General features: G+C 57.3%; 2 protein-coding genes across 4 annotated transcripts in view; one reads left to right on the forward strand and one right to left on the reverse strand.

Annotated features, from left to right (window-relative positions):
• The window catches only part of LOC140631987 (cadherin-23-like), a 283,795-nt gene extending 261,150 nt beyond the window's left edge, over positions 1-22,645 (forward strand). Inside the window, exons 26-33 of the mRNA XM_072823494.1 lie at positions 801-914; positions 3,814-3,962; positions 12,793-12,853; positions 13,683-13,831; positions 18,720-18,855; positions 20,318-20,706; positions 21,803-21,904; positions 22,179-22,645. Of these exons, the coding sequence (XP_072679595.1) occupies positions 801-914; positions 3,814-3,962; positions 12,793-12,853; positions 13,683-13,831; positions 18,720-18,855; positions 20,318-20,706; positions 21,803-21,904; positions 22,179-22,430 (1,352 nt within the window). The 3' untranslated portion in view covers positions 22,431-22,645. The remainder of the gene's footprint in view (positions 1-800; positions 915-3,813; positions 3,963-12,792; positions 12,854-13,682; positions 13,832-18,719; positions 18,856-20,317; positions 20,707-21,802; positions 21,905-22,178) is intronic.
• Positions 2,906-10,667, reverse strand: C4H10orf105 (chromosome 4 C10orf105 homolog). 3 transcript variants are annotated; one of them, XR_012029500.1, is made up of 3 exons: positions 9,223-9,361; positions 6,198-7,458; positions 2,906-5,044 (listed from the first exon to the last, which is right to left on the reverse strand). XR_012029500.1 is itself a non-coding variant. In XM_072823493.1 (2 exons), exon 2 carries the CDS (start codon positions 7,451-7,453, stop codon positions 7,082-7,084), a length of 372 nt encoding a protein of 123 aa, XP_072679594.1. In that variant the 5' UTR covers positions 7,454-7,458; positions 10,284-10,667; the 3' UTR covers positions 2,906-7,081. The 3 variants fall into 3 exon arrangements, 2 of the variants coding, with proteins under 2 accessions (XP_072679594.1, XP_072679593.1); XM_072823493.1 differs by lacking the exon at positions 9,223-9,361 and adding an exon at positions 10,284-10,667 and having other exon boundaries at positions 2,906-7,458; XM_072823492.1 differs by having other exon boundaries at positions 2,906-7,458.
• Positions 22,646-23,125: the final 480 nt, after the last annotated feature.

Consider the following 23,125-nt stretch of genomic DNA (forward strand, 5'->3'; position numbering starts at 1 on the left):
CTAAACCCAGTGCCGCAGCGCCCTCTGCTGCCCAGAACACCACATCACCTGCCAGCTGGCTGGGGGAGGGGGCGGTGGTCTTCACAGCTTCAGGTGGACTCCGACAGGAAACTGTCCACCTTGGAGAGGAGACCCTCCCACTTGCCACCCCGTCTACCTGCCCCTACACTTCCCTCCTTGGAGCCTCTAGGAGCCCCCACTCCAAAAGCCCAAGATCAGGGACCTGGAAAAATCTTAGCTGACCCCAAAGTCCTTGGCCCCATATAAAAGCCTCGACCCAGGTTAACTGCTCAGACCATGTCTACCAGATGGGCAGGCAGCAGAATGGTGAAGGACGCGGGATCAGGAATCAGAATGCCAAGCCGGAGTCCCATATGAAAAGAGGCGACTGTAACCCCGGGCAACACACATCACCCCACTAAAGGAGTGTAAAGTGTAAAGCCTGCCCTGTAAAGTGGGCTTGTGATTGTGATAGTACAAATGAGATGAAAGAGTCCACGTGAAGTGCCTGGTATGCAGTAGGTGCTTAGTGAAAGTTCAGCCCTTCTGATTTCAGGCATTCGGCACCCCCACCTGAGCCCACGCAGGCCACACCCTCATCAGAGCCCCCGCCCCCCACCCCACCCCACCCCACCGAGCTCAGAACCCTGTCCTTGGCCAGGGCTGTAGAGGCAGCATGGCCTTTTTCTCCCACACTACCCCCGGAACGTCCTGGCCCAGAAGCAGAGCCGGGGTGCCACCGCCCTTTCCCTGGCAGGAGCCCTGTTCCTCACAGAGGCTGCATTGGCTTTGGCCCACAGGTGGAAACGTGGATGGGAAGTTCAGCGTTGGCTACCGTGATGCCGTCGTGAGAACAGTCGTAAGCCTGGACCGGGAGACCACAGCTGCTTACACGCTCGTCCTGGAGGCCATCGGTATGCCCCAGCCCCCCTGCACACCACCAGCACGGTTCTGGGCACAGTTTAGTGGGGGTACGCCTTCGAGGGCCAGCCGGGCCTGACCCCGGGACCCAGGCCTTCAGCCAGAGGCTGTCTTGACATCAGTGGAGAAAGGGCAGCCAGACATCCAGCATATTACTGAGCACCGGTGGGCGTGAGGCTTAGTATGCAGTGCAGCACGCATGCTGCTCAGATGGTGGAGTGGGAGCTACAGGGGACCCGCACGGGAGACCACTGTGTAGACCAATCATGGAAAAATGAGGCCCAAATGAGGCTTAGAAAGGGGGAAGGGAGGAGCCAAGTATGTCAGGCACAAAGGGAGGTAGAAACATGTTAGGGGGAAGGGTGCCATCAAGGAAGTCTTCTTAGAGGAAGTGGCATCTAGGAGTGTCTTTGGATCAGTTAGGAGTCTTGGTTGCAAGTTTTAAAACAAACTAATTTAAGTAACATGGGCTCACCAAACCAGCCCATAGGGCACTAGAGCTTCAGGTATGACTGGATCAGATGGTTCCACCGGGGCCTCAGTCTCTCTGCCTGGGCTAGCTCTGCCTCCTGTGTGTTGTCTTCATTCTCTGGCCGACATAGCGACAAATGGTTGCTGCAACCCTGGCCTTAATCCTCTTGGGTTCAAGTGCAGCAGCAGGGAGACAGCACTTGCCTCTTTCCTGGTCTTTCAGCCTGAAGCCCCAGATGAGCTCTGATTAGATCCATCTGCCCCAGTGCCTGTCCCTGAGGCCCTCACCGTGGTCAAGGGAGGGTAGATGTGCTAACTAGGCCTAAATCACACGTCTGCCCATCCCTGGCACCGGTGGATGGTCAGACCTGCCCAGAACCCCAGGCCTCGGAGTCAGGAAGGTAGGGTTCTCAGAGGGCCCTTCAGGACATGGACTTTGCCTGCAAGAGCAGATGGTGCAGCTGGGCAGGTACCCGTCACCGCCTTGAAGGCCAAGTCAGGTTTCAGCAAGCTGAGAAGGGAGGGCGTTTCAGGCAGAGGAACCAGCCCCAGAAGAGACCTGGCTGTGGGAAAGAGGTGTGTGTGGGGTGTGTGTGTGTGTGTGTGTGTGCACGCACACGTGCGCCAGTAGCTGGCTCATCGTGTCATGCACCCTGGGGAGGGAGGAGGAGTCCGCAGTCAGATAGGCCAGCTTGTCGAAGCCTGAACATTGGGCCAGAAATTTGGTCTGGTCTCCAGGAAGTAGGGAGCCCATGAGGGCTCTGGATGGGAAGAAGGGTGTGATGAGGCCTGTGTCCCCGCTCCTAAGAGCACCCAATTCAACATCTGCCATAAGCTGCAGGTGAGAGGGAGTGAGCTTTCTGTGCCCCTCTCTTTCCAGCCTGTAGCCCCCCCCCCCCCCCCCCCCCGCCAGCCCACCCATGTCCAGATGCATCTACCCTCTGCCCTGCTCTGCTCTCGCCCTCGGGAGACCCCTCATTCCCTCTGTGTCAAGCACTGCCTGGCTGAGGAGAGGGCTCAGGATCAGGCCTCTGATGGGCCCTGCCAGCCCGAACTGTCCCCAGCTGGGGGCAAGTAAGCAGGACCTCCAGGAGCCTCCAGTGGGAGGATGGGCTTGGAGAAGAGCTTAGGAGGGCAGGATCACCTACCTCGGGATGGGCAACTGTGGCCCGGCATGTGGTCAGCTGGCCTGGGAAGAAGGATGGAGTCACCCCTCGTCCTCAGCCCACTCCAGCTACCTGTACTCCTCCTGGGGTGACTGTCCTTGCCTGGACATGTCGCACAAGCTCCTTCCTTCTGGGAGGACAATCTGACAGCTGCCCCTGGGGCTGAGCCGCTTCCCCAGCCCTGGGAGGGTCCTGCAGGAACCTGGATGGGCAAAACCCGTGGACACCTTAGGCTTAGAAATCAAGCGGGGCTTGTACCCCTGAGTGCAGAGGGCCCAGAGGCCAGATCTCTCCTCTAGGCCGGTTTGACCCATCTCTTATTTCACACAGGATGACAATCAGTTGCGAACATTTGAAAATCAGGAGATTTTATGTACAAGCTCCGATGTTCAGTTTCTCTGGAAAAAATCAGAAGATGTAGTGTCACTGGGCCCACCCTCTGTCTGTCCCCTGTGGACTGGAAGAGGGGGGAGCTGCCCGCTGGGGTCGGCCCTCCCGTGTGTGCGCCCATGGGTCTCACCCACCTGGCCCTGAGAGCCGCTGGCTTGTGATCTTGGTACCTGCACCTGCCTCCTCAGGCCACTGTAACAAATTGCCAAGACTGGGTAGCTTAAAAGAGTAGAAATTTATTTCCTCATGGCCCTAGAGGCCAGAAGTTCAAAATTAAGGTGTCAGCAGGGCTGCCTGCATTCCCCTCTGAAGGCTCTAGAGGGGAATCCTTCCTTGACTCTTCCAGGTTCTGGGGGCTCTAAGTATTTCTTGGCTTGTGGTTGCAAAATCCAATCTATGCCTCTGACTCAACATGACCTTCTCTCTCTGCCTTCTTCTCCTAAGGACCCTAGTCATTGGGTCTGTGGCCCACCCAGACAGTCCGGGACACCTCATCTCAAGATCCTTAACTCCGTTACATCTTCAAAGACACTTTTTCCTACTCAGTTTGCACTCACAAGCTGCCAGGGACCTGGCAAGGGCATATGTTCTGGGGGCTACCACAGAACTGCTTCGTGCCTCAGTTACCCCCTCTGTGAGATGGGGCTAATGAAAGCAGCACCAACTTCACGTGCTTCTTGTGAGGACTGAATGCGTTAGAATAGCGCCTGGGGCCTAATAAGCCTTGTTAGTGTTATTCTCAATCTAAAAGGGGAAAGAGCCACCCCTTGCCAGAGCCAGAGTGGGTGGGATGAACAGGACACGTGCCCAGGGAATGTGCCCCTCACGCAGCAGCTAACAGCCCATCCTCCTTCGGCTCCCACAGACAATGGCCCCGTAGGTAAGCGGCGCACGGGGACAGCCACCGTGTTCGTCACCGTCCTGGACGTGAACGACAACCGGCCCATCTTTCTGCAGAGCAGCTACGAGGCCAGCGTCCCCGAGGACATCCCTGAGGGACACAGCATCGTGCAGGCAGGTGGCCGTGGCCCCCTGGGGCAGCTGGTGGGCTGGGGACAGGCGGGGCTGCACACATGCTCAGGGAGGCCAGGGCACAGATGCCACGTGGAGGGATGGAAACAGGAGAGGGTCCAGCGGCAGCTCGGGAGGTAGGCAGGAGCCCTCCTCCCTCCTGGGGAGAGTAGGCCTTTCGTTTCTGTAGCCTACTGACAGCACCCTGGCTCCCCCAAAAAACATAAGGAAGGCTTTGCCTCTCCCCTTCCCCCAAAGCCCGCTCCTCTCCCTCCACCCCACCCAGAGGGCCTGTCACAGCAGCAAGGGCATGGAGCTGTCACATTTTCCCTGGAAGGAGGTGAGGGGGAAAGAGCCAGGGCCCGGCGGGGCCCAGCACAGAGAGGCTTTCATGGGTCCTTGGCCAAAGCTCTCCTCTCGAGAGGTTAAACAGGCACGAGAAGAAAGAGCCCCTTTGCCTGGGGAGCAGGAGTGACAGCTATAAGGCTCAGCGGGAGAAAGGAGAGGACCTGAAAGTGAGGCTCGGGTGCCCTCCCCCACCTTGCCCTGGAGGCCTCAGTGGCTGTGGGGAGGGAGGCTGGGAATGAATTACCCTCTTCAGCAGCTGTGGAGGCGGAGGCGGAGCCCAGCACAGCAAATCTGGGCCTGTCCCTGGGGCAGGCTCCCAGGATCAGGGTTAGGCTGCAAGTGTGTCCAGCTCCCTGCCTCTGGCCCGCTGGGAGCCAAGCAGGAAGCGAGTGGGCTGGGAGCAGGGTGCTGACTCCTGGAGTCCAGGAAGCCACGAGAATATGCCAGAGTCTCTGGGTTGGTCCCAGAAGGACGCACCAGGAGGTTCTCTTCCTCTGGGCCTCAGCTCCTCCTCTAGCCTTACGCCTGCCACCCCACTCTACCAGACCGACAGTCTCCCAGGGCCGCCACCGCCCCCCCCCCCAGCTTTTCCATTGCCTTTAGGTCTCCGGGAAGCCTTACCCCTACCCCTGGTCTCCAGGAAGAGAGCACCTAGTGCCAGGTGGGCACACACACTGGCTAGGGGATGACACGGGAGACTGTAGGCCAAATTCATCCTGGGACGTCTCAGGGAGGCCCTGGGAAGGGAACCAGAAAGAAGTTCACCGGCTGGAAGGATAAAGGGTAACAAACTCCCATGGGAGGAGGCCTGCCCCACTTTCCAAACCTGAAGAATTGGTTTCTGTTAACAGAACACTACACAGCCTGAAGTTGTCAAGTCCAGGAGTGAGACAGGGCAGCCCCAATTTCCCCATTTCTAAGGGAGAAATTCAGGCATTAGTGCCTTCTCCAAGGCCCTGGAAGTTTCTGGCCAAGGTGGCCTCACTCTCTGATGTCAGAATGACCTGGAAGGGAAGGAACGGTGGGCCTCACCAACTTGCTTGGAGACAAACTTCTGTCTAGGGGCATGTGAGGGAAGAAGAGCCCCTCCCCCACCCCTAGGACTCCTTAAGCTTTCGGGGGTTGGGGACACATGCAGATGGGGCTGCCCTTCACTCAGGAAATAGAGGCATCATTCATGCTTCTGTGCCTGGAGCTGGTGAGGCAGCGTGAGAGGCTGGACGTAGTCTCACTCTCTGCAAGCTCCCAGGCTCGTAAGAAGGAGGAGACCTAGATGTGGGTGGCCCACACTGCTGAGAGGAAGTGATCCCTGCCCTCCCTCTGAGAGACACGAAGTGTAGGGGTGGTTCCAGGCAGGAGGTGCCTTTCAGCTGGAGAGCAAAGATGGCTTCACGGAGGATGCCTTGCAAAGCGTAAGCCTGGGGAGGACAGGTAGTTGAGTTTGTCTGGAGTCTTGGGTCAAGATGAGGCTAGAAAGATAGCTTGGAGCCGGCTCCCAAAGGGCACTGAGCATCACACAAAGGGGCTCTGGGTTTATCTAGCTGGCAGTTGGGAGCCAGTGATGGTTCTGGAGCTGCAGCAGTTGGGAACAAGTGGCAAAGCTGGAGCTCACTCTTTGAGAAGACCTGGCTGGCTGTGCCGTGAGTCATAGCAGGGTGGGATGGGGCAGCCCTGTGACAAGGCACAAGGTGGCCCTGGCCAGCCGACTCTCTGGAGCAGCAGATGGGCAGCTCAGAACTCCTGTTTGCTCTCCAAATTTGGGACCAAAGTGTACAGCCACGGCCCCGTGGGGAGAGTTTGGGGGTTTGGAATTCTGAGAAGCCCGCTCTAGGGTGGGGTTGCTTTGACAGGTAGCCAGTCAGTGACGTGATTGCCAGAAACTCAGCGTACCTAGCGTGGTCCCGTCCTGAGGCGCTGTCCTGGACCGCTCTGGACCCTCCTACCCCAAAGGGAGGATGCCTCCTTCCCTGGATGAGGCAGGAGTGCTGTGATGTGCCCTCAGAGCCCGGGTGGCATCGCCTCTAGCTCCTGGCAATGCCTCCCAGCATGGGTCCTGGCCTAGCAAGGAGTTCCTTCACCTGTTCTCAGCCCCTTCCTGGTCCACTGTGATGTGAGCACCTTCGAGGGGGGCCACCAAGACGGGTGTCAGGATGGTGATTGGCTGGGCAGTGCCGAGAGCCTCTTGCTTGCCCTCCTCCCAGCATGCACCGGGACATATGACCCACCTCGAGGGTGCTGGCTGCACCCAGGGATTGTTAGGCGAATGCTCCTGGGGCCCGGGAATTCCCAGGGGAGGAGTCCCTGGCTTTCCTTTTGCCTTGGGCACTGAGTTGGCACAGAGGGCACGACAGTACCTTACCCCCCGTGTGGGCCGAGTATTTCACTTGGCTGGAGGGAACCTTTGGCCGTTTGGCAACCCCAGCTGGAATCCATGTGTTGGCACCTGGAGGGTGAGCAGGACTTCTGGGGGGAAGCAGGGGTGTCGTTTCCCAGAGGTGGTTGGTGCCTGGTTGCCAGAGGAGGGTACTGGGGGGCCCCAGGTCATACCTTCTGGCCCTGCAGTTGGTCTAGTGCTCTCAGCAGGCAGCAGCTAGAGGGTCTGCAGAGAGGCAGGTGTTCCTCCCAGGGCTGTTCTGGGAAAGACCATGGGCCTGGGCACACAGGGCCCACTGGGGCTGAGCGTGGGGCCTACGTGCTTCTGCAGCCCCTGGTTCCAGGCTCTGTCCGAGGCAGGAGGATCCGTGGGTGGGTCCTGGATGGCGGGAACACCCCTGTCACATCTTGGTAGATTCCGGACAGTCACAGTCGTGGTTGTCATCACAGCCAGGCAGGGGGCGTCGGGGAACAGGCCTGCCTCGGTGGAAGCTGTGCAGGGAGCGGCGCAGAGAGCCCAGGCGCTTCCAGAGCCTGAGCTGGGGCTCACTGGGGCTCCCGGGGTGGTGGGGCATGCACTCCCGAGCCCGGCGGTGGATTGGGTCCAGGGCGGCAGGTTTGCAGAGGGTCATGAACAGCAGACAGCTGGCCAGCAGGAGGAAGATGCAGGCGAGGGTGATGAGCATGGGGAGGGGGTCCACTGCCTCTGCGGAGCTGCCCGGAGTGACAGGAGCTGTGAGGAAGGCAAGGGGACTGGAACTCGGTGTGCTCATGGCTCCTGCAACAGGAAGGGGACAGGAGCTCAGAGACAAATCAGCTGGACCCAGGGCTGGTGAGGGAAGGGAAGGCTGATGGAGGGTGGCTGCTGGGAAACTAGCTGCAGATGCCATCGTGGCCATTTTACAGGTTAGAACAGTGAGGACCAGAGAGGTGACAAGCCTTAGGTCATATAGCAGAAAGTGATGGAGCTGGGCCTGAACTCTTGTCCTTGTTCTGCTATATCCCCTGCCCACCTGCCACAGAGGAGACAGGAGGGTAATGGCCCTGGCATTAAAAAAATAAATTCTCGTGAATTACAATAGTCTTATACCTGAAAACCTGGGAATGTGAAACCAACTCCATCAATAGGTCTTTCTGTGACCCAGAACAAGTCATCAGTTATAGGATGCTGCAACTGGCCAAGGACCCTGACAATTATCTAATGTTGGGGCTGCAAACTGGGGGCACGGGTATGTTTCATTGGACATGGTGTGTTTTTATAAATTTCAGTTAATTGTGAATATTTTAAAAGTCACAGACCAAAAACCAAGAGATTTCGCATAAAATCTGGATATCTGGCTTTTCTTGAAATTCCAGAATTTCAACAAGGGCAACACAGGGCCAGTTTCTGCCTGGTATCCAGTAGCCAAGGCCAAGCAGCAGTTGTCCCCTTTAGACAGATCTCCGGCCCCCAGAGCAGCATACCGCCCCCACAGGCCCTCTACACACCTTATGTCACCTGCCTGGTGCCATGGGCGTTCCCATTGGTACTGCCCAGTGCAGCCCAGCCTGCTCCCATGACAAGTAAGGAAACCAAGATCCCAACAAGGGCAGTCCAAGCCCAAGCCCACACTGGGAGCCATTGCCAAGCAATGGGCCAGAACCAGGTTTCTAGACTCCTGGCTCTATGGCTCCCAATCTCTGGGATCACTGAGCCATTATAGAATAGGTAAGAAATAACCCACAAAGAGCTACAGAGTTGATAAGGTAGGGCTCGAAACGCTCCCCAGACAGCAGTCACCTGTTATCGCTCATGACCTAACTAACTCATAACCCATGTTATCACTAACGGGAGCCCAGCAGAGGATCTTTGGAGATGGAAAGTCAGGCTGAGCCGCTGGTTGAATATGTCTGGGGTTGCAGATGAAAATACTTACAGAGCCTGGCCAGTAGAGAACATGTGGCCACAGAGGACTGGTGGCGGGCCAACGTGGACAGTGCCCTCAGAGATAGAGGAGCCCCGGCCAGCCTGATGGAATGCAGGCCCGGTGTGGTTTCCCAAGAGTTTCCCAAAAGAAGCCAGAAATCTCGACATTTCAGGCCAGTGTTCCAGACATTTAAATGTCGACAACAGATTCAAATTTGGTTCAAGCAAGAGAGGAGCCGGGGAACGGGGATATGCTGCAGAGGAAATGACCTTGACCCCCAAAAAAATTTGAAATGAAGTTTCAAAAACTCAAAACACTAGGACAGGCCAAACAAAACACACAAGTAGGCTACCTCCAGCTTGCAGGCCAGCACTATCTTTTATTTTTGATCATCATTTCTTTCTCTTTGACCTTGGAGACCTTCCTGTGGTGGGGGATGGCAGGTTTCCCTCCTTCTCCCCCAGCTCACAGCTTAGAATGAACTTACAGTTACATTTCTAGCATGGCACTCGGCAGAGTCGTGCTAAGGCTCTGTATGTGGGCTACAGAGTCTGTGTCAGCGGCAATGGGGAGCAGGGAGGGGCCCCCAGCCCCTGCCCTATAGAGCACCCCCTGTCCCCACCCCAGGCACTCACCAGCAGTGGCAGGACCTTACTCCGGGTCCCTGCGCTCAGCCTCCTTCCTGCCTGCAGCCTGGTCCCGCACCCAGCCAACTGAGGGCATCCAGGGCACCCCACCCCGCCTCCCACCCATTCCCTGCCACCACTCCTTCCAGCGTTTCCAGGCAGAACACAACCCCTCCCAGCTCCCAGCTGGAAATTTTGATGCCCGTCTAGCTGCCCACGGCCTCTGCCTTTCAGGCATTGGGCCTAGAAAGCACTCTGGCTGGGCAGCCATATGTGGGTTGGCCTGCCCTTGAATAGGGGTATGGAGAAGGGCTGGAGTGTGCCCACCACCGTCTCCCAGAGGGAGAAAACTGGCCCTCTATCCTACCCTGGGCAGTACTTGGCTGGAGTGAGACGAGGACAATCAGAAGTGGGAGAGGTCTCAATCCTGCTAGCCCTGATGTTACTGTAAGGCCCTCACAAGGATCTGCAGATCCTATTGGGGTAGTAAAGGTGGTCTGGACTTCAGTCCTTGGGGAAGGACTTTAATAGATTAATGAGCTATAATTAGCATCTTACTAGTTTTCTTGGAAGCCAGAGATTCTAAAGTGCTTGAAAATATCAACCCACCCTCCCTGGAACACACAGCAAAACCAGCTGCCAGGTCCCTCTACAGCCCCTCTGATCCACCCAGGGCCAGCTGCTTGTGGGGAAATGAGGCCTCCACCAGACCAAGGTTGGGAACAGTCTTGAGGGCAGTTTGAAGCTCTTCCCTCCCCGCACACCCAAGGCACACTGGCAGGCCCTGCTCTGGGCATATGTCTGCAAGTTCAGTCTAGAACCTTCTTTCTTCCCTCAGAACTCCACAGAACAGTGCCTGCTGGAGCAGGGGCCCTGACCTCAGAACACATCTTGCCGTGTTGCCTTGGGCTGGTCACTATCCTTCACTGGACCTTGTTTCCACTCTCCACAAAAGAAGAGGGATTCCCCGGGTCTGAGTGCACCCCCACATCCTCCCCAGAGTACCCCAGGCAAGGGTCCGGCCCCACTTTCCTCACCACGCCCTTTCCTACGCTCCCCGGAGCACTGACCTCAGAGCCAGCGCTCAGCAGTCCCAAGCTGGGTAGAAAGGCTGTCTTGCTGTCCACGGGAGGGCCAGGGAACACCAGGTGCCCACGGTGACTCCGCCGTGCCCTGTGCCCCTCACTCAGCCAGGCTGGGCAGGGTGGGCCTTAGTCGTCACTCACTCTCCAGCTCGTCCTGGCTTTGTCTGGATGAATTGGGGCCCTGCCTTGGGGGAGGGGACAGCCAAGAGGGTAGGGATGGCAACTGGGTTGTGCAGAGGAGCCCGGGCGCTCCCAAGCCCTCCCAGGGTCTCTCTCCAGCCGGTCTCCTTGGAGCCCTCTCAAGGGCCAGGGTGGAGGCGCTTGGAGAGCCCCAGGGACCATTTCACTGCCTCTGCAGCGGCTCTCACCTTCCCCCATCCGATGTTTGAATGGTATGGTCTGCAGCCGACTATTCAGTGCCTGCCAGCCTCCAGGTTACCCGGGAGAGGGGACAAGGGGGGACGAAAGGCCACAGCCTAGCAGCGAAGTGACAGGCCTTGGCAGTTCCGGGCCCTGCTCCCCTCCTGCGTCCCTGGGCCCCTCACCTTCCAGGCTTAACCCCTCAGGTTCCCGGAAGAGCACCTGCCCTTTGAAGGTGCGTCTGGCTGTGAAGTGAGGGGTGAGAGACATTTTCAAAGATCCAGGAGATCTTAGGGCAGAAAGCACAAAATTGAGAGAGAGCCACAGCTCTGCTCCTTATAGTTTGAGCGGGCCCCTGGAGGCCCTCCAGGTGGAAGCTCCAGCCCTCCCTACACACCACACCACACACAACACCCTCCCCCAGCCTTCTTTCTTCCCGGAAGCCAGAGTCCCCCCACAACCTCCCCAGCAGCCAGCTCCCTGTGAAGGAACCTAAGTCTTGAGCAGCTTCCTCCACAAAAGGACCCACCACGAGCTCCCAGAAGTACAGCACAGTGGCCACCGTGCCAGGGCCATTGTCTTAGAAACTGGGGATACAGCAGTGGGCCAAGGTGCCCCTCCTCTCTGTGGCCCTGTAGACACTAAGCAAGGAGACAGTGTGCCAGAAGCTGGTGGGGGCGGGGACAGCCCAGGTAATGGAGTGGGGAATGCACCTCCACCTCCAGTGCTCAGGGAAGGCCCCATGAGAAGATGACATTTGAGCAGAGACCTGAAGGGACTGAGAGGGCTGTGAGCAGGCAAATATGTGGAGGGAGAGCTGGCCAGTGGAGGAGGGAGCATGCACTTGGCAGTTAAGAAAGAGTAAGGAGTGGGGATCTCTGGGTGGCTCAGCGGTTTAGCGCCTGCCTTGGGCTCAGGGGATGATCCTGGGGACCCGGGATTGAGTCCCACGTTGGGCTCCCTGCATGGAGCCTACTTCTCCCTCTGCCTGTGTCTCTGCCTCTCTCTCTCTCTCTCTGTGTGTCTCTCATGAATAAATAAATAAAATATTTTAAAAAACAAAAAAAAAACAAAAAAAAAAAACAAGGAGATCCATGTGGCTGCGGCCAAGCTGGTGAGGGGCGGAAGAGGAGCTCTCATTCTCCCAGTTCTCACCAGCAGGAAGCGGGACTTGCTTCTTTCTCAGGGCCCAACGTCCAAAATCCTGGCGAAGGATGAGATTGACCCAAGTTTTAGTGAGGTGCCTTCTCCCGGACCAGTCACCACTGGCCGCAGCCCAGTAAGAACCTGGTAGCAGTGGTGCACACCGCAGGGGTGCAGGGCGAGGAGAGGAGAGGGGATCACAAAGCAGTTTACCACAAATCGAGACAACATACTGAGGTCTCGAGTCTTCCCAGCCTCACGGCATCGGGCCTCTTCCTGCATCACCTGCCAGGGGAGCCTCCCTCTACTCCTCTCAGGTGGATGGCGCGTAGAGTAGGTGTTCAGTTCTTGGTTTGATGGGGCCTGGGTTGGGGCTGTGACTCTGCCAGCAGCCTCCAGGTCGGACTCCGTGTGCAAAGGGCTGAACGCCGCGTCGTGTCTCTGAGTGAGAACAGCAACGCCCCGGGCTCCACCAGAGACCTTGCGTGAGCCTGAGGCACAGCCCAGCAAGCCGGGGTGATCTGAAACTGGGCTGGAGTGAGCGTGTGGGTGACTGAATACGGAGCCACCTGGTGGGGGGTGGGATTCCTGGGACTCCGTGCGGCCAGAATGGCTTCAGACTGAGAAAGTGAGGGCCAGAAGCAGCCACACAATCCGGCCCCGCAGCCACCCTCCCTCCCACCCAGATGAGGCTTCTGGGATCTCAAAATGGGCTGAAGGAGGGAAGCGGCTTCCCATGGACTGGCCTAGTCAAGCCTAGATCTGGAGAGCTACGGTGCCATCATCTACCTTCTTCCCCAACCTCCCCGGGACCCTGGGGAAGGATCAAGGAGCAGAACTGGCAGGTGCCTGCCACTCAGGGCAGCATAGAGCTGTCACCGGGTGTCGCGGATGGCTGCGGGTGGCGTGGAGGGCAAGAAGGGGCTTCACACACAATCTTCTCCTGTGGAGTAGAACCCTGGGAGTGACCGTGTGTCTCATTCTCCCTCAGCTGAAGGCCGCAGACGCAGACGAGGGCGAGTTTGGGCGTGTGTGGTACCGCATCCTTCATGGTGAGTGGGCTGCCCTAGGATGGAGGGGGCCGGGCTCCTGCCCTTGGGATGGCAGAGCTTCCCCAGGCTGCCAGGAGTCTGGGAGGTGAGGCCCAGAGAGCCCCAAGCACCATACACACGGGCGGGCAAGGGGAGGGAACGGACACTCTTGGACCATGTGCACTTGGCTGTTTTTGAGTGAGCGTGCTGCATTTGACTGCTACGCTCCTGAAGTTCCTCCTGTGGGATATCACCCTGACAGAGGGGGCCTTGGGATAGGGGAGCCCCCCCAGAGGTCGTCATCATCCCAAGATAGAGCATGTGACCATCCCCGAACCAATTACTGTTGGCCAGAGACTAAAATCTGCCAATCGGCCCACACTGGGAATCAGGGGTAAGATCACCCCTGTTCAGAGCACATAGGGTGAGAGTGGAGGAAGGTGGATCCCCAAAGGGAAATCAGAGTGCTGTTGCCCCAAGCTGGTGGAATGGGTCCTGGACTAGCCCAAAGCCATATGCAAAGTCCTCAATTCAACCACCCACAAAGAATTTGGTTTGGGTTCCCCTTTCCATTGTGCCCCAGATCCTTCTGCAATATTGAATCCACTGATACATCGGGGTGTGGGAGTGTCAGGGAACCTCCCCCCCGCCTCCCCCCCACCTTCCCATAAGGAGGGTCCCAGGTGGGATCCTAACAGGCCAGGGCAGCATGAGGCAAAGGACTTCTCACCATCGTGGGCTTCGGCCAGGCTCCCAAGACCTCTGGGCAGGGTCGGCATTCTGGGGGCCTGGGCCCCCCATGTCTTGCTCCAGGCCAGAGCTCATGTATCTCCTCCATCCCTCCCCACAGGTAACCATGGCAACAACTTCCGAATCCATGTCAGCAACGGGCTCCTGATGCGAGGGCCCCGGCCCCTGGACCGGGAGCAGAACTCATCCCACGTGCTGATAGTGGAGGCTTACAACCACGACCTGGGCCCCATGCGGAGCTCCGTCAGGGTAAGGTGGGGGGGGGGGGGGCTTGCACATAGATGGTCAGCAGGTTGCGAGGCCCCACATCCCCTTCAGCAGTGGCCTCAGAGGCGGGCCAAGGCCACAGCGGACCAGAGATGGCCACCAGCTGGACCCGGTGGGAGCAGACCACCACTGGTTTAGGTGCCCCGTGACCCGGGGCGAGGGTTGTGGTAGGGGATGCCAAAGCCCAGCCTGGGATCTTGGAAGTGTCATTTTGCTCTGAGCCTCAGTTTCTCCAGACTGGAAACGGGGCCAGTGATGCCGATGTGTGTCCTAAGGGATGAAAGAGGTGTCCTTGCAGGACTCACCACCACACGCACACAACTTACAAGGATGAGCCAAGGAAATTTCACAGATAGGACCTTGGAGGCAGAGACATTACCAACTTCATTTTACACCCAAGGGAACTGAGGTACAGAGTTGCTGCTAGTGATAGAGCCAGGACTTGAGCCAGGTCTTCCAAATCCAGGTCCAGTGCACTTTTCCATTGGAAGTGTCCCCAAAATATTCCAGTTGCCACTCCCAGCTGCCCCGTCATATGTATCCTTTTCTGCCTGCCCTCACACGCCTTGAGCACCTGCCCTATGTGGCTGAAATCAAATGAACCTCCCTCTTCCTGAATAGTCAAAGACAGACACACAGATACCCCTCCTGGCCAGCCAGTTTCTGCACTATCCTGCCCAGTGGCAGGGGGGTGGCCGAGGTAAGTGAGATGAGCCCTCCAAGTCCCTGCCTACCCTCACTGCACACTCAGCAGCTCACAGCCCCTTCCCCAGAACCAGGTGGAAAGTGAGTCAGACCCCAGAGGCGAAGAGTAGGAGGGAGATAGGAAAAGCCGGGGTGGGGAGTGAGCAGGGACTTTTACCCAGGACTGAGCAAAGCAAAATGAGCTGCTTATCAGCCCCATCTCCACCCTATGATTTCCCCAGGCTGGAAATAATGAGCAGAAGCCTTCTCCGGGGTCACCATCACACAGGAGGTGCTGGGGAGTCAGTGACTCAGCCTTGGCCATGTCCTGTTGATGCCCCCCTCCACCTTGGCCCAGAAGAAGATGGAAAGAGCAGTCTGGGTCCTTACAGCGCCCCTCGAAGGGAGATCTGCCAGGCAGAGATGGCTGAGGGCCTCAGCTCCCTGGGGTTTTTACACCTTGGGGCTGCTTGGAACGATTCCAGGGCCCTGGTGACTTCTTGTCACACTCAGTGACCTGACCACATGGGGGCATTCCCACACAGCTCCGCTCACCTGCATGACTATGCCTTGCTTCCCCACATGCTAATGAGTGCACCCACGTCAGAGATGCTGTTTGTGGGGCCCACTTCAGGCCACAGAGGGTAGCCAGGGCTGGCTTAACCTGGACTTTAAGCTTCCTCATCACAGCACTCCATGTGGCCCCGTCGCTTCCCACCCTCCCAGGAGCAGGTAGGCACCTGTCTCCAGGCCCTGCTCCTGTTAACCTTGACACCGTAACTGCAAACCCTTTTTTTTTTAAGATTTTATTTTTAAGTAATCTCTCCACCCAATGTAGGGCTCAAACTCACAACCCCAAGATCAAGAGCCACATGCTCCACCCACTGAGCCAGACCAGGTTCCCCTGACCGCAAACCTTTTTAAACAAAGTGGTATGCAGTGTGCCAGGGGACAGCATAAACCGGATCGAAACCCGCTGTGCCCGTCAGTGTGGGGATGGGGCACCCAGAAGCACACCTGCTTGCCCACCTTCCTTTTGGTCCTCGCCCCATGAACCCTGAGGAATAGTAAGTCCTCGCCTGGTGTTTCCTCTGTGCCAGGCACTTTCTAAGTGCTTTATGCCCTTGAACTCACTTAACCCTCATAATAGCCCTACAAGGTGGGCACTGTTATTATACCCATTGTATAGAGGAGGTGACTGAGGCAAAGAGGGATCGGCCAACGTGCTTAGGGTCACATAGCAGTAAAGGGTAGAGCTGGGCTTCACACCCAAGCAGTCCACACAGGTCGCTCACTCCACTCTCTATGCTCTGCGGCCTCACATACAGGCCCTTCAGACCACACGGTCCACTGCCTAAAACCCTGAGCTATTTTAAGGTGGGAATTTAGGATCTGGCACCCAAGACAGGGGCATGATAGCCATTATAGGACACAGCCCCCACACCTCTGAGCCCCAAGAAACATGGGGACTTCCCTGGACACAGGGTGGGGACTCCAGCATTGCCCAGCAGTGGCAGAGGTGGCTTCTGGGGACCATCCACGTTTTCCAGTCCCTGCTTTAGAGACCAGGGACAGCGCAGACGAGGGCCCAGGAGCCTGGAGTGAAAGGCCCTCCCTCCTAGAGCCTGGGAGCCTCACATGCCCGCTGCACGTATGCACGCACGCTGCCCCGTCCCTGCTGGAGATGGGGCTGGTTCTCCGGGGAGCCCAGGAGCTCAGCAGCTGAGCCCTCCCGCTTAGAAGAACTTGGCAGACCTATGCGTTTCCTGTACATCTGTCTCTCAGGTTTGCAAACCACACAGCATTAGGCCTCTTGTCTCGGCTGCTAAAAACAAGGCTGAAACCAACCAGAGGATAGTGGTGAGGAGCCAGCCTCGTGGAGAACAGGCCACACCCAGGCTCCATGCCACCTCCCTCCTCTTTAGGTTTTTAATTTATTTATTCATGGGAGACACAGAGAGAGACAGGGATAGGGAGAAGCAGGCTCCCTGGTGGGGAGCCCGATGTGGGACTTGATCCCGGGACCCCAAGATCACACCCTGAGCCGAAGGCAGATGCTCAACCACTGAGCCACCCAGGTGTCCCTGCCTCCCTCCTCTTTATGGTCCTGGCAGACTGGCCCTGTTTGTGTCCCCACGGGCCTTGGGGTAAAGGCCAGTTGGACAGGCAGGCTCGGGAAGGGGAAGGCTCACAGTTTTGAAAGATGGATGGTGAGTTTCTGTTTACAGAAAGAGAGTTCCCGAAATCTGTCCATGCAAATTCCCCCCACACCCACCCCACCCAGGATCTTCCTAGCCAAGTTCTTGGTGAAACCAAACTGAGACGGTTCTGGCTTATGAACAGCTGTGCTCTGGGGTGGGCACTTTAGTTTGCATAGTGGGTTCTGCGTGTCTAGACGTGGAAATCTGATGACACAGCAGGACTGTAGGAACCCCAAGAGCTGGGAAGGAGAGAAAAACCTTTACCCCCCACATGCCTCTCCTCCCCGTAACCGTTACCTCCCCTGCCCCCTGCTAAAGTTCTCCACAAATCAGGCCACCATTTCTGCTACAAAAGCCCCTTCACTTCCCCAGTGAATTCCCAGCTATGCCCAGAAGAGGAGCCAGGGCTGATCCCAAAGCCAGGGATCAATCAGAAACCCGATATTGGTGCCCTCGGATGGTGTGTGCTGCAGCCCCGCCGTGAGCACTGGTGGGCACCTGTGAGATCTGTGTCGCACACTATTGCTGATGCCCCCTGCCCCTTCGATGCTCCTACTCTGCTGGCAAGTTTCTGCTGACCCTGGTTCTGTCAGGCTGGAGGGACGTTGACTCCTGTTCTGAGGCCAGCTCGCCCTCAACATAGAGCAGAGAGGAGTAGAGGTTGGTGGACTGAGCACCCCCTCTCTTTCCTGCCCCTTCAGTTCCTGTGAGACCTTGGGTAAGTCCCTCCCCATCCCTGAGCCTCAGTTCCCCCCTCCTCCCCATCTGGGAAAAGAGAGAGGGGCCCTGGGACTCCCTGTGTCTCCTCAAACACCAGCGCTCTGTGACACACTGCTCTCCCCTGCCACCCTGGTCCTTCTAGACTCAGACCTGATCCTGCCCATCCCTGGGCCAGACCCTCCTTGTGCTCCTGTGTGTATGTGAGGGGCAGGGGCAGGTGGTGTAGCAAAAAAAAAAAAAAAAATTCTGTGATCTCCAGCCATAAACGTCTCTCTCCATAAACATTTTTGGAACTGATTTTCTTCTGTTACGCAAGACGTGTGTGCTTTAAAGAGTAATTAGAAAGGACCGATAAGCAGTGATGGAAATTATGCATAATTCCACAATTCAGATAGAGCCACTTATTTGGCCAGGGTCCTCGGAAGCAAATCCTAGGGCAAGAATGGATATGAAGACGGTAAGTAGGAAGTGTCCCCAGGAAAAGCTGGAAGGAGCGTGGAACAGGGAAGGAAAGGCAGCAGGGTGGGGGGACACTTTGACTCAGCCCCACAGGGAGCTCTGGAGAAAATCACTCCAACTGCCCAATCAGGGCTGAGGAAGTCAGAGTGTTTTATACTCCACACCCACCAGTCACTGGGTAAGTGCTACCCCAGGGGACATAATTCCCAGGCACTTCTGGCTCTCTGGGTGTGCATGTTCCAGCAGCCTGGGTGGGGTGGGGTGAGTCCCCCACCGAAAGCCAGGGTTGCTGGCTGCTGGCAGTGAGAGCACCCAGAGAAAGTGCCTAACAACCCAAAGGGGTCTAAGCACCAGCGTCCTCTGCTACAATCATAATTAACATCTTTCTGACTGTTCTCTCAGATGTATTTTGATATTCGAATGGGGTCACTTCAACCTTTTGAAGCACTTTTGCAAGGCCTGGCTGGTTTTGTCTTCCTAACAACCCTTGAAGTGGCACGGAGCATGAATTATCAGGCTGATATATTACTATTTCATAGCTGAGCAGCTTGATGGCCCAGAAGAGTCACTCATAAGTCACAGGTTCCCACCGGGTTAGTAGCAGAGCCAAGAGTAAGATAAAATGATGTTTGAGCACCTGCCCCATGCCCGGTACTGTGCAAGGTGGCGGGACATGGTGCCCAGCTAAGGGGAGCTCACCGCTGGCCCAGGAGAGCAGTGACCACACATGCAGGCCCAGGCGGGCCAGCCCTGGACTTCTCTGGTCTCCATCCCACCTTGACCTTCCGCCCCCGGTCTGGCTGCAGGTGATAGTGTATGTGGAGGACGTCAACGACGAGGCCCCTGTGTTCACACAGCAGCAGTACAGCCGCCTGGGGCTTCGAGAGACTGCGGGCGTTGGCACATCAGTCATCGTGGTCCGAGCCACCGATCGAGACACTGGTGAGTTCGGCTGGGGAAACGAGGGAGTCCCGTTCCGTAGAGGGACCCTCCGCAGATGGTCCCTCCCACTCCTGCCTGTCATCCTTGGGATGCCGCAGGCTCCCCTGTTCAGCAGCTCCCAAGCTGGGGTGGGGGCTCTGGGGACCGTCCTGGTGGCATCCCCACCAGATGCCCAGGCCTAGAAGGAGTAGATGGGGGAGAGTTGTCCCAGTCTCTGGATGGAGAGACAAGAGGTCCCAAGCTCGGAAAGTCTAGGTTTTTCATTGGAGGACCTGGCATCTCCTGGCTAGCCTTTGGCCTTGTCACACAGCGGGCTGAGGCCTGCCCCACGGTGGCTCCGTGTCCTGTGGGCCTGTGCTAGCTCAGGGCCTGACACATAGAGGCTTCCCACGGGGCAGTGTGCTGCAGTGCTCTGAAGGCAGCCCGGACCTCACCGAGGACCCGGAGCCCCCGAGATGGCCACGGTTGGCGGTACAAAACAAAGGAGAATGTGGCCAAGTCAGTCAGGGTGACCCTCTTCATGGGGCCCAGCTGTTTGAGCCTCTGCCCCAGGCCAGGGAGGAGCACTTTCCTAGGAGTCCACTGCCCCCCTGGACAGGCTCCCTGAGCTGCTCCCAGTTTCCCAGCGCCTCCCTCATGTCAGCCCCTCTCGGCATCCTCAGCCCCCGCTGGGGCACAGGATGGGGTGGCGGGGAAATCGGTCTGAAAACTTCTCAGGTGGATTGCCGTCCCTTATTAAACGGCACATTGGTACAATTCACGTCACCTGTGTCACTGTTGCCCAGCGGTTCATGGCCTTTCCTGGGCCAGGAATCCTTTTGAGACATTAGTAAGAGCTACGTGTCCCTCCCTAGAAAAATCCACATCCATCCTGAGTTTTGCAAATGACTTCAAGGAAGTCTGGGATTCCCTGAGAGGTTTTATGGCCATTTCTCTGGAAGGCTGTGGACTGCAGCTAAGGAATCCCAGCTCGAGCTCCTGGTTGAAGAAGGTGGCGAGGCCGAGGGATTTGAGGAGGAGGAGTGAGGAAGATGGGGGAGGGTGTCCTTGGTGCTAGCACCCTTTGGCTGGAGGGACCAGATGGAGTCTTCTGAGGATGCTGCCCCTTGGCTAATACTCTACAAGAGATCCCTAATTTCCCCACTGCTGCTTGTCTAAATACCTAAGGCAGGGCAGGTGGGGGTGATGGGGGGAGATACCTGAGCATGAATTTAGAGGCTCCAGAAGCAGAACCAAATCTCTCTGTATATCTCTCATGCCAAGGCCAAGCCGCAGAGGGGTCGTACGTGTTGGGCCTTGCTGTCCACATAGACCTCGGCCCCATCCTCGGCCAATGCTCTCGGGACAGCCCAAGCCACAGGCCCGCCAAGGCCCCTCACCTGGTCCCTCGGGGACAGTAGCAGGTGTGCCAGGGGCAGCCCCAGCCCCACCCGAGGCTGCACGCTCTCGCGTCTTCCTGCAGGGGACGGTGGCCTGGTGAGTTACCGCATCCTGTCCGGCGCGGAGGGCAAGTTTGAGATTGATGAGAGCACGGGGCTTATCATCACTGTGGATTATCTGGACTACGAGACCAAGACCAGCTACCTGATGAACGTGTCTGCCACCGACCAGGCACCGCCCTTCAACCGGGGCTTCTGCAGCGTCTACGTCACTCTGCTCAACGAGCTAGACGAGGCCGTGCAGTTCTCCAACGCCTCCTACGAGGCTGCCATCCTGGAGAACCTGGCGCTGGGCACCGAGATCGTGCGGGTCCAGGCCTACTCCATCGACAACCTCAATCAGATCACCTACCGCTTCGACGCCTACACCAGCGCCCAGGCCAAAGCCCTCTTCAAGATCGACTCCGTCACGGTGAGGGAGGCGAGGAGCGGGCACAGCAGGGGCTGTCCCTGAGAGGCAGGATGCTCCATCCTTTTATTTTATTTTTTTAAAGATTTTATTTATTTATTTATTCATGAGAGATGGGGGCGGGGGCAGAGACACAGGCAGAGGGAGAAGCAGGCTCCATGCAGGGAGCCCGATGTGGGACTCGATCCTGGGACTCCAGGATCACACCCTGGGCCGAAGGCAGACGCTCAACCGCTGAGCCACCCAGGCTGCCCTGCTCCATCCTTTTAAAGCTAACCAGCATTCAATGAGCTCCTTCTAGACGCACGGCACCCTCCCCTTTATCGTAGAGTATCCTTGAGATAAATATCCCAGTAACGCATCCCTCTCAATATTCAGGGGTAACATAAAGGTTCTACCTAGGAAACCCAGAAACCTTCTTGTTATTAGACAAGGAAAGCTGTGCAAGTCATCACGTTTCTCTTTGTACCTTGGCTGTTGAGACTCTCAGGTGTCAATTGCTTCGTCACAATAGCTGGTCTTAGCCAAGTAGCCGCTGGTCTCTTACCTACCATCTGGATCTTTCTCTTCCATCTCTGCTTTCGTGGGTCTTTCATCAGACTCCCTTCTTTGAAGATAGGCAAGGTGTGAATCACCGCAGTGTGCAGGGCTTGTCCCGAGGAATGTTGGCATCACAGAGATGAACGAGACCCTTCCCAGCCCTCAATGAGTTCGTAGACTGGGAGGGGAAGTGGGAATAATCAGGGATGTACATCAGAGCACCACAGGGGAGGATGTGAAAAGAGCTCCGATACAGGTGTGAGGGAGCTCCCTGGGGCCCAAATGAGAGTGAGCTTACCTGGCTGGGGAAGCAGGCAGCCCACATGGAGGAGGTGGCATCCGAGTAAGATTTGAGAAAGAAGTAGGATTTGGGCCGACGGAGCTTCGCAGAGAGGTTCTGCTGGGTGGAGGGAGCACTGCGGAAGCGGGAAAGTAGGCGGAATGCTGGGGATCAGCGAGGAGTCTGCTGTGGCTGGAGCCCAGGACTCCTTGGGCATGGGGCGGCCTCCACCTGGTGGGTATGATGTTGTCATCGTCCCGTCTGGTCCCCTCCCCGCAGGGTGTGATCACAGTCAAGGGCCTGGTCGACCGGGAGAAAGGCGACTTCTACACCTTGACAGTGGTGGCAGATGATGGTGGCCCCAAGGTGGACTCCACCGTGGTGAGTAGGACCCCATGGCACAGCAAAACGTACATCTTCACCAGCCACCCCACACGCGGGCCAGGAGGTGGGTGAGGGTTTCGGCCACCCGGGCACAGCGCTGTGGCCGTCATGCCCCACCGTCCCAGGCAGCGTAGGCTAGCGATGAGAACACAGACGAGTGCAGCACCCCACTGCTGGGAGGGGGCTGGGAGAGCTGCTGACTGCTAACCATTTGTACCCTTGCCTTCTCTGCCTTCTCTCTCCCTCGGCCTCCTGCGGGTTCTGTCTACAGAAGGTGAGTGGCCTTGTGGACTGGGACCCCCCCTGGACTGTTGGCTGTGGCCAGTGCTGGCCCAGTCCCTGCCTGGCACTGCACTTTCCTGCCTCCCCTGGAGACGGGCCCGTGGACAGGCCTGCAGCAGGTTCCTGCCCAGACCCTTCACAACCACTCCAGTCCAGTCTCGGGCATATTCCCCACACCCAGTTCTGCCCTTCCTACCAGACCAGGGGGCGTCTGGGGTTTGGTGGGGAGTGGGGAGGGTAGTGGTTAGATGCTAGCAAGCAGTAGGTAAAACACACAATGGAAGGAACACTGAGGCTTTGTCCCAGCTCTGCTGTGTGACACAAGCAAGTCGCTCAACCTCTCTGTGATTCTCTTTCTTGGGTCTAAAATGAGGCTCATGCCAGCAGCCCTGAAGCTGGCAGGAGATGACAGATAAGAAGCCCTCTGTAAAAAAAAAAAAAAAAAAAAAAAAAGAAGCCCTCTGTAAACTAGGCCCCAAGGAGCATATGAGGGGAGTGGCATCTGTAAAGGGGAACCTCACCCTCTCTTGGGGGCTGGGGGAAGGGGCGTGTTATGTCACTGTATACGTGGGGTGGGGCACATAGTGCCGGGGCCCGGGGTGTGCGGGGCAAGGGCAGCCATGGGAACGGGGTGAGTCACTGCCCTCAAGGACTCTAGGGCAGGGACACTACGTGCTCGGAGCATTTTGAGGAGGATGACCACTGAGGTCAGAGGTGTCCGGCAGGGTTCCTAGGAAGGTGGGCGAGGCAGGCAGGGGACCTCAGTCTGGGGGCTGAAATGGGGGTGGTCCCCAGAGGAGGGGTTACCAGGAGGGCATCCTGCAGTGATAATGAGAACATGACCAATGGATTGGGCTTGGACATCCTGCTCATCATCACGTGGGGCGTCCAGCTCATCGGCAGCCGTGGTTACAGCCACATGTCCACTCCCCACTG

The sequence above is a fragment of the Canis lupus genome, chromosome 4 (assembly GCF_048164855.1).
Source record: "Canis lupus baileyi chromosome 4, mCanLup2.hap1, whole genome shotgun sequence".
NCBI lineage: Eukaryota > Metazoa > Chordata > Mammalia > Carnivora > Canidae > Canis > Canis lupus.